Below are 18,487 nucleotides of genomic sequence, written 5' to 3'. Positions count from 1 at the left end.
TACCCTGCTTCAGTCCGCCAATCCTTGCTGTGGACTCTTGTCCCTCTCTACTTCATGGCTTCTGCCGCCTCATGGTTTCTGCTTAGTGCCTTTCTCTGCCTCCACTGAGTCCCCCCGCCCGCCTCTCAGTCTCTAAGAGACGATGTGCGATTAATTGGCTCATTCATCATGCGATATAAAAAGCATCTGTTGAGTAGCACGTGCTCCTTTCCAGGGCACCTCACCACCTAACATCTCGGCTGCCTTTGAGTCAGGTGACTCTCCTAGTCCACGCAGCAAGGCTCAGGGTAGAAGAAAGTAGACTGATGGGAGAGGAGAATACTGTCTACCCAAAAGGAAGAGCTGAGACAAAATTAATATAGAGAGCTTATGTGGGACAAGATTGAGGACTGCAGCCCAGGACATACTTCCCAGTTGCCTTGGGAAGTGCTCTGGAGAAGAGGAGGTCCAAGTGTTTAAAGAAAAAAAGGACAAATCAGGAAAGGGGACAGTTACTAAAGTAGTTCATCAGGAATTAAATCTCCTTGGTTTACAGAAGTAACATTGATCAGTGATTGGCTATACATTGTTTTTGGGTTTTGTTTTGTTTTTGAGACAGAGACTCACTCTGTTGCCCAGGCTGGAGTGCAGTGGCGTGATCTCGGCTCACTGCAGGCTCTGTCTGCCAGGCTTAAGCAGTTCTCCTACCTCAACCTCCCAAGTAGCTGGGATTACAAGCACCTGTCACCATGCCTGGCAAATTTTTGTATTTTTAGTAGAGACAGGGTTTCATCATGGTGGCCGGGCTGGTCTTGAACTCCTGGCCTCAAGTGATCCAGCTGCCTCGGCCTCCCAAAGTGCTAGGATTACAGGCGTGAGCCACTGAGTCCGGCCTGGCTATACAAAATTAAGCTACAGGATGTGGGTTTTAGTGTCCAGGGCAGTGGACGCTAATGTGTCCGGTGCAGCTAGTTTTGACAATAGTAAGCAGTTTCCAGAGAAACATACATAGGTCCGGGGGGAAGAAGGAGTTGATTACTGTCTCAATTTAATGCCTCTCTGGACCTGATAAATTAAAAGAACTGGAATTCCTCAGATAAAATTTCTGTTCTTTCCTCAGAGGTAAATACAGTCAGGACACCCAATTTAGAAAAGACACAAACTAAATAATTTGCCCAAGGCTGTTCAGCTAATAGATGGTGGACATGAAACGCCACATCTAGATCTTTTGGATTCCAAAGCTTATTTTTCCCCCAACTCCTCATTCCCTTTACCACCTTTGTACTTAATTTTCTCTTCTCATAAATCTGACACTCCTCCATCTTCATTAACCTCACTTATAAGTGAGATAAAAGCGTATAAGTAAAAATATAAAGGATTCTTTTTCTTTCTGGAACTTCCCTTGATGACTCAACAGTAAAGGGTGGAATGTTTCGAATGATTTTACCATCTCAGTGATAAAATCTTTCACAGCCCTTTCAGCTGTATTTATTTATTTATCAAAAGTGTCATCATTGGGGAAAGGGAGAAAAAGAGAAGCAAAGGGCCAAGCCCCAACATAAGTCCACAGAGCTGAGGATGGGTTCACCTGGCCACTTCCTAGCCCAGATTTACCTTCACTCTCACTGATCTGAGAGTAAATTCCCTTTCGGACTCAAAGCACTGAGCTGTCTTGGGGCCTGATGGCTCTTCATGCATCATTCATCAAGCAAAGCTCCAGAACTTGAGGAAAACTTCTGGGCCTCCGCATGCCCACTCGCCTACCACAGAGCACCAGCGTTTGCAAGCCGGTCAGTACAGGATTATGAAAACAGAGTTGTTAAAGGCTCATCCTCCTTCCCTCCCCACTCAGGAGCTGTCAGAGCTCTCCTGAGAGAGGGACCTGCCTGTGACCTGTGGTCTCACGGATTAAAACCGCAAAATCCTAGAGAGGGAGTGAGGCAGTGAGGCCCAGAATACCCTGATTTGCATGAGAAAAGACCAAGATTGATGGCTGCTGAGAGCTTGGCTTTGAGCCAAAGGAAAACCCAGGTCCTAGAAGGATGGGAAGGAAGAAAGGAGGGCGTAATTGAAACTCCCCCAGTGGGTGGGGTGTCAGGTAGGCGTGGGGCCCTCAGGAACCTCCGTCTAAGAACCACCGAGCCTCAAGCAGGCTTTGGGGTTCAGTTAGGTAGTCCTTGCTCAGCCGACTTGAGCTTTCCACTCTGAGTTCACCTGGGCTTTGTTTTGAAGCTGTCTGAGGTATTATGAACCCCCAGAACATGTTTCAAAGAATGAGCAACACAGATAAAAGTATGGTTTTGGTTGGATACCATTTGGAGTTCCTCTTTAACTCACCTTGCAAGACAGAAAAACATTCTGAAAGATATTTTTCCTGCAGGGATGCATACATACACATCGATCCATCCTGTACATACGTGTGGCACACATTTATTTTAAAAAGGAAAAGAGAGCACATCTATCCTCAGACTTTTCAAAATTCTCACTCTGCTTTTGGGGAACACTGAATGAGGAATGCTGAGCGATGAAAATAAATCTGAAGGAACAAACTCCTCTGCTGTTTTTCAGGTTTTACATTGAGAGCATATCGTTTTTAAAGGATAAAACCACCGTGGAGCTGTTTTTCCTGAATGCAAAGGCCTGTGTGCACAAGGTAGGTGGCCCATTTGTCGTGTTCACTGGATGCCTCCAGAGTGACTGGGATGACAGGGAGAAATGGTTCTGCCTCTGTTCTTGCATTCAAACTAAGAAAAAAAAAGGCCACAATCTTTTCCATGAATATGTCCTATCACCTGCTACACACATACACAAATGGCATCTTTTCTCAACTTCTGAGTTAAAAGGACAACCATCTGCAGAGGAATCTTGCATACACACAATCACCACTACTTTAAATGCAGCAAATAATCCACACAGAGTGACCCAGAGAGACACAAAGATGGATCAATCAGATTATAATCAAAACGTCTAGGCCAGAAATCTTTTTAAATAAGGTATGCTCTACACTGACAATAATTCACAACTAGCCTTATTTCAGTTCAATTTCTGCCTTCTGATCCCTACACACATGCCACCTTAAATCTAAGGAAGGAAGACTGCTCATAGCAACATGTTTTCAAGCAGTATCTCAGTTATCTGTGGTAAGGGGCCAGGGTTTTTCTTTTATTGTTTTTTATTTCTATCTAATGCATCGAGGACAGATTACTTTAGTAAAAATCAATAAACATGCATTGCTAGAAAAACAATCCCATGCTGGAATGTTGCAGCCATGTCGAATTGCTATAAAAGTTTTTAAACACTCTCAGTTTTCGTCTTATCTCTTTGCAGACTAGCATAGCTTTAAGAGCCTCCACTCTGGTCTCCTCAAAGCACTTCCTGAGGAAGGGAAGGGAAGCCATGGGCCAAAAGGTGCCCAGTGGAGCCAGGATCCTCCCTTGTAGGTTCTGATCTCAATGCTTGGAATCTCAGCATACCCTGTCCAGATTGCACATCTGCTTCCAGGCCTTCTTTTAGGTTTATTGAGCGTGTTATGACTTCATTTTACCTCCTTTGTTGGATTATTAGCTATAACTCTTTGTTGGTTACTTTAGGGTTTATAGTACACATCTTTAACTTATCAAGTCTGTCTTCAAGATGATATTATACTACTTCACGTGTAGTATAAGAATCTTACAATAGAATACTTCCGTTTCTCTCCTCTCAGCATGTATGCGATTGATGTCATACCATTTACTTTTAGGTAAGTTACAGATACACATGACATTATTATTTTTGTGTAAATATTTAATTAAAGAGATTTAAGCAGTACCAAAAGTCTTACATATTTACCCACGGAGTTAGCATTTCTATTGCTCTTCATTCGCTTGTGTAGATCAATATTCCTGTCTGTTATGATTTTCTTTCTGCCTGGAGGACTTCCTTTAGCATTTCTTATAGTGTGGGCATACTGGTGGTGAATTCCTTCAGCTTATATCTGAAAACATCTTTATTTGCCTTTGCTTTTAGAAGACATTTCACATAATATTTGACTCTCCGTTGGCAGTTTTTCACTTTCCGTACTTTAGAAATATTGATTCACTGTCTTCTTGCTTGCATTGTTTCTGATCAGAAGTCTGCTGTCATCTCTATCTTTGTGTTTCTATATGGAATGTCTTTTTCTTTGGCTGCTTTTAAAATTTTCTGTTTTTTCTGCTTCGAGCAATTTTTTTTTTTTTTTTTTTTTTTTTTTTTTTTTTTTTTTGAGATGGAGACTTGCTTTGTCACCCAGGCTGGAGTGCAGTGGTGCAATCTCGGGTCACTGCAGCTTCTGAGTCCCAGGTCCAAGCAATTCTCCTGCCTCAGCCTCCTGAGTAGCTGGGACTATAGTTGTGCATGATTGCACCTGGCTAATTTTTGTATTCTCAGTAGAGATGGGGTTTCACCATGTTGGCAAGGCTGAGCTGGAACTCCTGATCTCAGGTGATCCACCTGCCTCAAGCCTCCCAAAGTGCTGGTATTATAAGTGTGAGACACCACCATGCCTGGCCTGCTTTGAGCAATTTTATTATGAGGTGCCTTGGTATAGTTTTCTTCATGTGTTTGTGTATGTGTGTGTGTCAGTGGCATTTACTGAGCATCTTGGACCTTTAGGTTTATAGCTGTCATCAGATTCGGAATCTTTTTAGCCATTATTTCTTCAGATTTTTTTTTTTTTTTGTCTTCACTTGCACCTCATTTGCAAAGCCCAATTACACATAGACTAGGCCACTTGAAGTTGTCACACAGTGATGCTGTGCATTTGAGGGGGTTTGGGGGAATATGGTATCTTGTATAGTTTCTCTTGCTTTGTCTTCAGTTTCACTCATCTGTTTTTTGCAATCTAATCTGCCATTAATCCCATTTTGTATATTAGAGTTTTTATCTTTAGAGGTTTGATTTGGATCTTTTTTACATCTTACATGTGACTATTTACCTTTTTGAACATACTAAATTTAGTTATAATAATTGTTTTAATGTCTTCTTCTGCTTATCCTAAGGTCTGTAGTTCTGGGTATTTTTGATTGATTTTGTCATTGTTATGGGTCATGTTTTTCTGCCTATTTGCATGCCTGGTAATATTTGATTGGACATGCTAGACATTATTAATTGTATCTTTTTGAATGGCATATATTTTTTATATTCCTATATTATTGACATTCGTTTTGGGATGCAGTTTAGTTACTTGAATATGGTTTTTTTCAGGTCTTGCTTTTGTGATTTGTTAGGCTAGCCCAGAGCAGCACTCATTCTATAGCTAATTGTTCCACATACCCATCTTCCTGAGTACTCTATTCAATGCCCCATGAATTATGATCTTTTCAGTCTGGCTGGTGGGAATAGGTATCACCTCTAGCCCTGTGTAAGGATGAGGCACTCTTCCCTCTTATCCTTTCAGATGGTCTCCAACTTTGGGTAGTTTCTTTCCATGCAAGGAATGATCAGTGCTCTACTGAATCCGCAAAGGAGACCCTCTGTAGATTTTCAGGGTTCTCGCTCTTTGCGGCTCTCTTTTCTCTGGCACTCTGTTCTGCAAATTATATTCATTTTGATCGCCTGGACTAAGGAGTTGCTCTATCTCCTCAACTCAGGGAGTGAGTTTACTGTGTTCCATTGTGTTTCTCCCTCCACAGCCTGGAGCCCTCTCTTGACAGTAGTGGGGGCGGTCATAGGACTCGTCTTGTTCAAGGTTCACTATCCTTCATTGCTGGATATTCAGTGTTATGAAAACCGTTGTATTATATATTTTGTCTTTTTTTAATTTTTTTCAGTTAAGAGGATAAATTCAGACCTGTTACTCCATCTTGGCCAGAAGTATAAATATTCAAAGAAGAGTTTTTGGCTGAGTCTATGGGGAAAACAAAATGTTCCCAGTATCAAAGCCTTTACTACAGCCCTCTTTTCTGAGACTCAGATTTTCCTAAGAACTCTAAGGGTTGACTGATGAGTAGACACCTATATAGCAAACACAGCTTTTCAAACACAGTGTTTACTGAGTCAGAACACGTTTCATAAACCACAGTTTGCCATCGTCTCCTATGTGGAGATATACAATTGCTCCTTGTAATATTTTTCACTGCCTAGTTGGCATTGATCCAATGTTTCCTCTGTTGCTAATGCAAAGATGGTTAGGATGCAAATTTTTAACTCATGACATTTCTCTTGTATGCTAAATTCTGTTTGTCTTGAGAAAGCAAGGAAAAGCAGAATTCCTTTAAATGCTACTGCATTTTATGAATGTCAGTTGCTGGGAGCTCTTTTTTTTTTTTTTTTTAAGATGGAGTTTCACTCTTGTTGCCCAGGCTGGAGTGCAACAGCGCTATCTCTGCTCACTGCAACCTCCATCTCCTGGGTTCAAGCAATTCTTCTGCCTCAGGCTGCCAAGTAGCTGGGATTACAGGTGCCTGTCACCATGCCCAGCTAATTTTTTGTATTTTTAGTAGAGATGGGATTTCACCATGTTAGCCAAGCTGGTCTCAAACTCCTGGCCTCAAGTGATTTACCTGCCTTGGACTCCCAAAGTGCTAGGATTACAGGCATGAGCTACCATGCCTGGCCTGAGAGCTCCTTTCTAAATGGGAGTGTTTCATGACTTGTCAAAGGATTTAGAGTTTTACAGAACATAATATTATAAGGCACTGAGATTGTTATTGAGATATTTTTAAAATTTTTATTTGTAGGAATTTAGAGTTGGATATTTTCTAATTATTATGCAGATGGCCGGACACAATAGCTCATGCCTGTAATCCTAATACTTTGGTAGGCCAAGGCGGGTGGATCATTTGAGGTCAGGAGTTCGTGACCAGCCTGGCCAACGTGATAAAACCTTGTCTCTACTAAAAATACAAAAATTAACCAGGCATTGTGGCGGGCGCCTATAATCTCACCTACTCGGGAGGCTGAGGTGGGAGAATCGCTTGAACCTGGGAGGCAGAGCTTGCGGTGAGCCGAGATCACACCACTGCACTCCAACCTGGTGACAGAAAGAGACTCCATCTCCAAAACAAAAAATTATGATGGAGATGACTGGTAGCAAATTCCAAAAGATGTTCCAGGATCAGGTAGCTGTTTGGATGAAGTAGCTTTCAAGTAATTTCTTAAGATGTATGATTATTTGAGAACATTCCACATAAGGAATATCATCTGAACCGTGGCCACAGAAGCAAATAAGTTTTATGAGAACATAGGCTTAGCTGTGGAACACTCGTAGGTGGATTTATTGATTGGCAAAAGTGAGTCACTGATGGTTGGTAGCTGCTGTTAACTCAGGACTCTGCTAGATCTGACAGTGAACGCGCCCCTCCCCCCCACTCCACACTGCACAGAGGACATTCTTCTCACCAGTAAGACGTTCAACACCTCTGATCACACCCTACACACACTTTTTTCCTTGCCAGGCAGCTTTCCCCTACAGCTAGCTCCTTCCTTCCACTGAGAATAGAAATATACAGGCAAGAAAAGAGAGCTCTTATTTGCAAATATTGACAAAACCATAATGTCTTCTTACATACTTGTTTGGTAAGAAATATGACTTCAGATTTGATACAGTTGCTGAAGCTCTGCATAGCTACATAAATACAGATTTATAAAATTCAGCCTCATGGGTATGTCATTTGAAAAACGGGGTGGCTCCCAATGGGTTTTGTAAATATCATTGTCCATACTGCATAGAGAATAAGCCATTGGAGACACTTAAATGTGTTGAAAGAAACAGTTATACATCATTTCTGAGTTTGGGTATCCAGGATGGTGTGAAAAAGATATAAAGGTTTTTAACTTTTGTGAAAAATAAGCAAAATTTTATATACGAAACATGACACACATTGGGCATTCAGTGACTTGTTGTTGGCTAACCCAACAAATGAATGAGTGTTGCTGATAATCAACCCTTGTTTCCAAGAAGTCAAGCAAAAAGCAAAAATGTATAATTTGACTAGAGGTGAACACATGAAAATACCTACATTTACTAAGAAATTAAACATCCACAAAGCTAAAAATTTCATTTTCCAGGTATTACTGAATAACATTTAACAATACTGTAGTTAACACTAATTATAACCCTCATCAAAAATGAGTGAAAATGATATGTTAAGAAGAAGATTTCTGCTGGGCGCAGTGGCTCACACTTGTAATCCCAGCACTTCGGGAGGCCAAGGTGGGCAGATTGCTTGAACTCAGGAGTTCAAAACCAGCCTGGGCAACATCTCTACAAAAAATACAAGAATTAGCCAGGCTTGGTGACATATACCTGTGGTCCCAGCTACTTGGGAGACTGAGGTGGGAGGATCGCTTGAGCCCAGGAGGGAGAGGTTGCTGTGGTTAATGTCATGGACATGCTCATTGACAGGCAGCAAGTGCAATAGTTAATGTCATGGACTCTGGCATTATATGTCTATTCATGGGTGAGGCATATTCGTGACATCCTGAGTTTAAACTCCCTCTTTCCTTTAATTCTGAACATTGCTATGCATGTTGATGCTCTTAGTTCATGGTAGTTAATAAAGTGCTTCTGTACATTAGGGCCAAATGACTTTTATGGGCTGGACTCGGGACAAAGCACCACTTCTAGAGGGATATTTCAGGAGTGCAGTAGCAGTCATGCTGGAAGAGAACCCGTAAGAAAACTAGGTAGAAACTGCCCCTGCCCGTCAAGCATTTCAGAGGAGAGTGCCTGCTGCTGTCTGGGTTGTTGTTCAAGCAAGGGCCCCTGAACCTGTTTGGCTTCCTTGGTGAGAATGCAGAGGGGCACACCTTGCCTTCACAAAACAATCACCTGTACCAGGTGTGGTGATGTGGAAATGCCGAAACTGATACTGGGGAACCCGGGAAGCATTCAACATGGCAGTGGTCCACCTTGGCCAACCTGTTCCTGCTAGGAAAAGCCTAAATGCATGAAGCGGGACTGTAGGTTTGCTCCAGGTTATTATTCTTGGAAGTGCCCTTGACCATATCTGTGATTTCAGCAATCAGCAACATTGACCACCACATTCCTTTTTTAAAATCAGCAATCTGAAGACAGGCTTGGCAAATTAAAATAGTATGGGCCACCTTGTCTCTTTTAGTGTGTATCTAAATATGGTAATAATGAAAAGACAGAAAATGTGGAAAAGCAAGTAGGGCTTATGAGGTGCTCTGTGGTAGAGACCATACACAGCCTCAGCTCCCTTTTCTGCAGAGGTGGGGACGGGGGGGGAGGGAGGGAAGGGAAGGAGGAGGGGGAGAGAAGGAAGGGAAGGAGGAGGGGGAGGGGGAAGAGGATAGCAACTCAACTCTTAAGAGCTCACCCTTAGCTGGGCATGGTGGCATACGCCTGTGGTTCTAGCTACTCAGGACACTGGGGCAGGAGGATCACTTGAGCCCAGGAGTTTGAGGGGCTATAAATTTGAGTGAGCCATAACCATGCCACTGCATCCCAGCCTGGACAACAGAGCAAGACCCTGTCTCTAAAAGAAACAATAAGGAGCTCACCAAATAGGAAGCACTGATTTTTTTGTGTGTATTAGCTCATTTAACACTCACAACAACTGATACTGTTATTTATTACTACTTCAACAAATAAGGAAATGGAGGCATAAATAGGTTAAACAATTTGGTCAAGCTTGAGTAGTTCATTAATAGTGGCTCACGCCTGTAATCCCAGCACTTTGGGAGGCCAAGGTAGATGTATCACAAGGTCAGGAGTTTAAGACCAGCCTGGCCAATATGGTGAAACCCCATCTCTATTAAAAATACAAAAATCAGCCAGGCATGGTAGCGAGCGCCTGTAATCCCAGCTACTCCGGAGGCTGAGGCAGAGAAGTGCTTGAACTCGGGAGGCAGATGTTGCAATGAGCCTAGATCATGCCACTGCACTCCTAAGCAACAGAGCGAGACTCTGTCTCAGAAAACAAACAAACAAACAAATCATTGCATTCCTATTAAGGGTCAGCATCTCTGATAAGTGCTGCATTTACCCTCATCCTTTATGTGATGTTATTGTTATGTTTAATTTAAATATAATGTGTCTGATGATACTTTGTAAGACCTAATATTTCTAAAAGAAAGATATCAGGAAATCCCTTTATTACTTATTACTCTTTCCCAAAGTGGTATAAAAAGCAATTTGGAGCAGGGCATGGTAGCTCATGCTTCTAATCCCAGCACTTTTGGAGGCTGAGACACGCAGATCACTTGAGCCCAGGAGTGAAACCCCATCTCTACAAAAATAAACAAAATTAGCTGGGTACAGTGGTGCGTGCCTGTAATCCCAACTACTTGGGAGGCTGAGGTGGCAGGATTGCTTGAACCCAGGAGGTGGAGGCTGCAGTGAGCCGAGATTGTACTGCTACACTCCTGCCTAGGCAACAGGGCAAGACCCTGTCTCAAAAAAAGAAAAAAAAAAAAGCAATTTGGGGCTGACAGGGTGGCTCATGCCTGTAATCCCAACACTTTGGGAGACCCAGTAAGAGGATCATTTGAGGGCAGGAGTTCAAGACCAGCATGGGCAACATAGCAAGACCCTGTCTCTACAAAAAAATTTTAGAATAGCCAAACGAGGTGGTATGTGCCTGTAGTCCTAGCTGCTCAGGAGTCAGAGGCAAAAGGATCAGTTGAACCCATGAATGTGAGGTTGCATAAGCCATCATCATACCACTGCACTTCTGCCTGGGTGGCAGAGCAAGACCCACCCCTAAAAAGAAAAACAAATGATAAAGACTTCAAGAAGTCCTGCAATACATAAACCTATTTGATTTGGTTTCACCTAATGTTTTCCAAACTTACTTGTATGTGAAATTCTTTTTTTAAGCAATACTTATTAATGGACTGCCAACCACACTTTTGAAAATGCTGTTCAAGACATACCATACCATTAGATAATAAAGCCAAAAAAGATGGCCATACACCTCCTGGGTGTTGCTCTGTATTGGATCTGGCCCCACGATAAAACCTAGGTTTATTTTGATTCTTTAAATAAAACATCTTTGGAATCAGTCAAGAGATACTGATCTGATACCAAACCAGTCAGGACCTTTCCTGCTCCAGGCTTAGTAGGAGTAGATAATGTAACAAATATAAGAAAATGGAGGAGAAAATGGCTCCGTAAGGCTTTAATAGATTTCACCAGGCTCCCTTTTCTTTTCTAATAAGTACTCATATCTTTTTTTTTTTTTTTTGAGACGGAGTCTCGCTCTTGTTACCCAGGCTGGAGTGCAATGGCGCGATCTCGGCTCACCGCAACCTCCGCCTCCTGGGTTCAGGCAATTCTCCTGCCTCAGCCTCCTGAGTAGCTGGGATTACAAGCACGCGCCACCGTGCCCAGCTAATTTTTTTGTATTAATAGAGACGGGGTTTCACAATGTTGACCAGGATGGTCTCGATCTCTCGACCTCGTGATCCACCCGCCTCGGCCTCCCAAAGTGCTGGGATTACAGGCTTGAGCCACCGCGCCCGGCCAGTACTCATATCTTTGTACTTTAAATAAATGTGGAAAGATAAGTGAGCCAAACATTAGTAATCCAATTAAAAAATAGGGTTATTGCAAGGCTATGCAATCATGTTTATTTTTATCCTCCCTCTTACCCCATTTCTTGACCGAGACCTTATTAGGTGTGCCCTTTCATTAGCAGACTTCGTGAGCGTCTCAGCCTATCATCCGAAAACATGCTCTTACTGCATTTGGAGTGATAGAGCTCATTGCACAATGTCCTTGGAATCTTTTTTTTTTTTTTTTTTCTTTTTGTCGCCCAGGCTAGAGTCAGTGGCTTAATCTTGACTCACTGCAGCCTCTGCCTCCCAGGTTCAAGTGATTCTCCTGCCTCAGCCTCCTGAGTAGCTGGGACTACAGGCACATGCCACCACGCCGGGCTAATTTTGTATTTTGAGTAGAAGTGAGGTTTCACCACATTGGCCAGGCTGGTCTCCAGCTCCTGACCTCGTGATCCGCCTGCTTCGGCCTGAAATTACAGTCATAAGCCACCGCGTCTGGCCCTGTCCTTGGAATCTTAATGCCATTTACATTTTGGTATGTGAACCAAAGTTCTCTTGAAAGCCGATGCAGTTAAGGAAGGGAATTTCGCCATTTCCATTAAAATTAAGAGTACATCTAAAGGCCAGGCAAGGTACTTTGGGAGACTGATGGCAAATGGATTGCTTGAGCTTAGGAGTTCAGGACCAGCATGGGCAACCTGGTGAAACCTTGTTCCTACAAACAATTAAAAAATAAAATAAAATTAGCCAGGTTGGCTGGGAGCAGTGGCTCGTGCCTGTAATCCCAGCACTTTGGGAGGTTAAGGGGGGCAGATCACGAGGTCAGGAGTTCGAGATCAATCTGGCCAACATAGTGAAACCCCATCTCTACTAAACATACAAAAAATTATTCTGGTGCGGTGGTGAGTTCCTGTAATCCCTACTACTCGGGAAGCTGAGGCAGGATAATCACATGAACCTGGGAAACAGAGGTTGCAGTGAGCCAAGATCATGCCATTGAACTCCAGCCTGGGCAACAGTGTAAGACTTTGTCTCAAAAACAAAATTAGCCAGGCATAATGATGTGCGCCAGTAGTCGCAGCTACTCGGGAGGCTGAGGTGGGAGGATTGCTCGAGCCCAGGAGTTTGAGGCTGCAGAGACCATGATTGTGCCACTGCACTCCAGCCTGGGCAACACAGCAAGACCCTGTCTGTCTCAAAAAAAAAAAAAAAAAGTGCCGGGCGCTGTGGCTCACGCCTATAATCCCAGCACTTTGGGAGGCTGAGGTGGGTGGATCACGAGGTCAAGAGATCGAGACCATCCTGGTCAACATGGTGAAACCCCGTCTCTACCAAAAATACAAAAAATTAGCTGGGCATGGTGGCGCGTGCCTGTAATCCCAGCTACTCAGGAGGCTGAGGCAGGAGAATTGCCTGAACCCAGGAGGCAGAGGTTGCGGTGAGCCGAGATCGCGCCATTGCACTCCAGCCTGGGTAACAAGAGTGAAACTCAGTCTCAAAAAAAAAAAGAAAGAAAAAAAAAAAAAAAAAAAAAAAGTACATCTTGTCATCCAGGACTCTACCAACTGTAGGGATCTATTCCTTAGAAGATTTTATTGAAATATGAAAAGATATCTATAAAAACATATTTTACATTATTATTTCTAATAGTAGGAAACTGGAAACTGCCCAAATATACATGAATAGGAATTAATTATGAAAATTACAAATCATTCATATGATATGATATTGTATAGCCATTGACGATAATAGGCTAGCCCTCCTTAACCTACCTGAAAACAGTCTAAATTACATTGTTAAATGTTAAAAGAAGGTACAAAATAATGAATACAGTATGATTATGATTGTTTTTAATTTTATTATTTGCTTATGTATATGAAATGTACTCATAGGAAGAAATAGAAAAATATATAGCATAGTATAAATGTTTATTATTTCTGAGACAAAAGCTTTTGCTAAGCTTTACTTTTCCAATTTTTTAACAGGAAGGTTGAATTAGTTTTAATTTAGAAAAATAAAGAAAAAATCAGTATATTCACTAAAATTTACCTCTTCAAAGCTGTATCAAGATAATAAAATGGCTGGGCATGGTAGAAGACACCTGTAATCCTGGGATTTCGGGAGACTGAGGCAGGTGGATCACTTGAGCCTAGAAGTTCGAGACCAGCCCAAGCAACATAGTGAGACACGCTCTCTACAAAAAATTTAGTAACTAGCTGGGTGTGGTAGCACATGCTTGTGGTCCTAGTTAATTGGCATGGTAGGGCAGGAGGATCACTTGAACCCAGAGGTCAAGGCTGCAGTGAGCCATGACTGTGCCACTGTACTCCAACCTGGATGACAGAGTGAGACCTTGTCTCACAAAAAGAGAGAGAGAGACAATAAAAGCATTTTGCTGGCTGGGTGTGGTGGCTCACGCCTGTAATCCCAGCACTTTGGGAGGCTGAGGAGGGCAAATCAAGAGGTCAGGAGATTGAGACCATCCTGGCTAACATGGTGAAACCCTGTCTCTACTAAAAATACAAAAATTAGCTGGGCGTGGTGGCACCTCCTGTGGTCCTAGCTACTCAGGTGGCTCACGCAAGAGGATTGTTTGAATCCGGGAGGTTGAGGTTGCAGTAAGCCAAGATCACGCCATTGCACTTCAGCCTGGGCAATAGAGTGAGACTCCATCTTAAAAAAAAAAAAAATCAAACAGATGTTGCTGATCACTTCTCATCCAGTACAAAAACACTTGGGCATTTTTGTCACTGGATAAAGCTCAGTGAATGTTGAAAATTTCTAATTGCCTTATCTAGAACAGCAAAAGATTTGCTACTAAAGACAACTAACATTTTTTTTCCTATTGTAAAGGTAATACTTATTAATTGGAGAAAATTTAGAAAATACAGAAAAGCACAATAAATCAAAAGGATCCATAATCTCAGTGCTAGAGCATAAATTGTATTGTTTTGACATTTATTTTGTGCATACATTTTTGTTTAGTTGAGATCAATTGCTTGGTTGAGATCAGTTTTGTTACACTTTTAGCATTTTTTATATTTCAGCTTCTTTGACCTCTTGTCTGCTCTTCATCCTCATGCCATATGTTCTTCTGTTTGAAGAATCAGTATGAAGCCTCGGGAAAGAGCACAGAAAGGCCTTGAAAATTCACATTTAAATTTCATTAACTATAAACTAGCACAGTGAGTCTAGGACCAGGTTTCTTTTATGTGGGAATCTCTAGGGCCTAGATGTTAGATAAAAGGTTGTTGAATGGGTAAATGAAGGAGTGAATGATTAAAGGATCAACAAATAGGCTGAGCACGGTGACTCACCCCTGTAATCCCAGCACTTTGGGAGGCTAAGGCAGGCAGACCACTTGAGGCCAGAGTTCAAGACCAGTCTGGCCAACAGGGTGAAACCATATCTCTAATAAAAATGCAAAAATTAGCCAGTCATGGTGGTATGCACCTGTAGTCCTAGCTACTTGGGAGGCTGAGGCACGAGAATCACTTGAACTTGGGAGGCAGAGGTTACAGTGAGCTGAGATGGTGCCACTGCACACCAGCCTGGGCGACAGAGCAAGACTCCGTCTGAAAAATAAAAAAAAATAAAGAATCAATAAATAGATGGCAGAATGGAGGCACTTTAGAATGTGAAATCAACAAGACTTAGTGCCTAGTCATCTCCCCTGCTTAGCATCTTAGCCAGCCCCCAGCAACCCACAGAGGAGCTGCATAATGGGGTGGTGGAGAGTTTGGCCTTAGTTTTATCCTGGGCTTCATAACTTATCTTTTTAAGCCTTTGTTTCATCGACTTTAAAGTGGGAATATAAACAGTTTCTACTTCAATGGGTGAGTTAATATACATGCAAAGTGTATAGAAGAGGATCTGACACAGACTCCGTTTTGCTATTTATATTTTTGCTATTATTACCACTGCTATTATGTAGCAAGCCCCTTGACAGGACATGCAAGCCCTGGCTTATCACTCTAGGCTCTTCCTACGCTCACACTTTGGTCATACTGAAATAACTCCTCCTTCCCTGATGATACATCTAGCCTCCATGCCTTTTTGATATACTTGTCCTTCTGCTAAAGGCCTTCCTATCTCCCCTCATTTCCATTTGGCAAATTTCCACTCATCCTTTTGAACTCTGCTCCAGAATCTCTGCCCCTTAATAAGTTCTTTTTTTTACCCCTTGTCTACCCCCGCCATTTCCTACTGTGAGTTAAATTCTTCCAACCTCTAAAACATCCTTTAAATACTTCTTCTAACTCTTCCTATTATGTTGAATTGTTCCTTTATGCATCAGTCAGTTCCCGCAACTGCACTAACTCTTAAGACCAGGGCTCATCTTTATCTCCCAGTCACTGGCACAGAACCTGGCATTTACTGGTAGGCCCTCCATAAATATTTGTCAAGTGAGCAAAACAAATGTAGTTTACACTAGCAACTGAATTGATCAAATTTTGCAAAATAGGCTTGTGAAAAGATCAAACCAAATTAAAAATCAATTCTGAGTAACAACCATAAAATTAGACATTTTCAGCTTTCAACCTTACCCTGTTTTCTCTCCCTAAGATGGAGCTACTGTTTCTAAATTCAGTTTTCCAGAGTTGATATTATACTGGTAACCTTGAAATTTAATATACTGAACCTAGCGGAATACAATTTCAGCATTGCATGATCAGATTTTAAAGCACAGGAGTCTCAGCATATCTGTTATAACCTCTGCTGCCATCCTTGCTCTAAGTGTCTTTTGGAGACATTTAGGAGAATCACTGTAAAGTCAGCTGCAATGATAGGTTGACATACTTCTCTGCTCTTAGATTCAAACACTTTTTTCTTAGAGTTCCAAAGAAATAAGTCATCAACTTCTGATTGCCTCCAGGAGAGAGGGACAGTGAGCATATACTACATGGAGGGAATTCAGTTAAACCTGAAACCTCATTCCAGCCAAGTCTTCCAGTATACTCTCTCATTCCAACCATTCAGCCAAACTGCCCTGAATATAATTGACTTTCCTTTTTTCTTTTTCCCAGAGCTAAAATTACTATGTAGGCAGCGCCAAAGCAGGGATGGAAGAAATATTGGAAAAATGAATCCCCAAAAGTCAATAATGAGCTCCTGAATAATGAAAATGTGACTATTTTTGAAAAAGGTTCTCCTAAAACTTAGAAAGATATTTTGATACTTTTGTGGAGTTCTAGCTGCCTATTTATGGCAAAGGGACTTTTTTAAAGTACACATTCATGGAAAGACCCATTACTATCCATATTTATAATGCCTTAAGATAAGAGGATTAGTCTCAGTGTGATTTAACTGAAAAGAACATGAAGCATATTTTTCTGTAACCAGTCCATTACTGTCAGCATCACATTTATGGTTCTTGTCCTGGAATTATTCCATGTAGCTCAGCAACCAACAATTTGTGTAGTTACCAAGAGCTTAAATACATTCAGAATATCTGCTAACCTGGCTGAGTTTTAGCATTTGGGATTTCAGAGTGTTTGCATATGTGAATGTGTGTATGTGCGTACACACGTACAAGTGTGTGTGTTTTAATCCTCAACTCATTTCAAGATTTAGAAATAATTTAAAGGATCAGTAACAGAAATTGAATGCTGTAGCCTGTAAGTTCTCTATTAAGACTTGTGAATGGACTGGGCGCAGTGGCTCATGCCCGTAATCCCAGCACTTTGGGAGGCCGAGGCAGGCAGATCACTTGAGGCCAGGAGTTCAAGACCAGTCTGGCCAACATGGTGAGAAGTAAAAATACAAAATTTAGCCATCTCTACTAAAAATACCAAAATTAGCCAGGCGTGGTGTTGCACACCTATAGTCCTAGCTACTCAGGAGGCTGAGACATGAGAATCACTTGAACCCAGGTGGCAGAGGTTGCAGTTAGCTGAGATCATACTACTGCACTCCAGCCTGGATGACAGAGCAAGACTCTGTCTCAAAAAAAAAAAAAAAGACTTGTGAATGTATCTTCTTATGATAACCAATCATCAGAAGACTGATATTTACCAAGTAAAGTCACTAAACATCTGAGCTGGTTTGAAGACTAGCCAGTCCACAAGAAAGAAGAAATCTATTACTATATTATTCTATTTTATTTTTATTTGTTTTGAGATAGAGTCTCATTCTGTCACCCAGGCTGGTGTGCTGTGGCACAATCTTGGCTCACTGCAACTTCCACCTCCCAGGTTCAAGTGATTCTCCCGCCTCAGCCTCCTGAGTAGCTGGGATTACAGGCACCCACCACCACACCCAACTAATTGTTCTGTACTTTTGATAGAGATAGGGTTTCACTATGTTGGTCAGGCTCATCTCAGACTCCTGACCTCAGGTGATCCACCCACCTCCACCTCCCAAAGTGCTGGGATTACAGGCGTGAGCCACCGTGCCTGGACTATTACTATATTTTAAAGGGCTATTGTAAGTTTCATAATGAATATTTCACAAATCTTTATTTCATTTGGTTTTCCACATATATTTTTCTGACATTTAAATTATGTTTGTCTTAAACTTTGAGCATTCAGATATATACTCCCTTGTGCATTTGTAAGAATCAAAGTTTTCATAATAATAGCTCGTTACACCTGTCATTTTTAATCTCATGGCCTCGGGGCCTTTTCATCATGCTGTGTTCTTTGCCTGTCATCTCCCTGAGAGGGTAAAGGAGAAGATCATTGTTTCTCCTTTTCATAGATAAAAAACTGAGGCCCAAAGATGTACAAGGACATATTAAAAAAAAAAAAAAAGCAGAGGACAAGGAAAATGCCCTCCAGTTGGCACTAGCCAGGGTAAATTTACAAAGGCTGAATTGTTGGTTCACTGGTATATCGCCAGCACAAGTAGACACTCAAATATTTGTGGAAGACACCAGGACAAGCTACTAAAAATCCACTCGGAAGATTTGTATTTCATAATGGTGTCATTTAATATGAATTATCCTAAAACACTTAAGCCTACTACTGATATTTTTGGTACACCATCGTCTCAGAAATGGGCTACAAGAATTGCATTACAGCTAAAT

The 18,487-nt window shown here is 41.8% G+C and overlaps 1 protein-coding gene across 4 annotated transcripts in view; it reads left to right on the top strand.

Moving 5' to 3' along the window:
- FRMD4B (FERM domain containing 4B) overlaps positions 1 to 18,487 on the top strand; it is a 354,838-nt gene that overhangs the window by 242,907 nt on the left and 93,444 nt on the right. For all 4 annotated transcript variants that reach the window (XM_012473977.2, XM_012473989.2, XM_012473974.2 and 1 more), the window contains one exon: positions 2,548 to 2,632. In XM_012473977.2, the coding sequence (XP_012329400.1) occupies positions 2,548 to 2,632 (85 nt within the window). The remainder of the gene's footprint in view (positions 1 to 2,547; positions 2,633 to 18,487) is intronic.

This window comes from Aotus nancymaae, unplaced genomic scaffold (genome assembly GCF_030222135.1).
Source record: "Aotus nancymaae isolate 86718 unplaced genomic scaffold, 86718_ANA_hifiasm-v0.15.2.pri h1tg000046l, whole genome shotgun sequence".
NCBI classification, from domain to species: Eukaryota; Metazoa; Chordata; class Mammalia; order Primates; family Aotidae; genus Aotus; species Aotus nancymaae.
Note: the sequence above shows the minus strand (reverse complement) of the source record. Positions and strands in the feature narration are given on the sequence as shown.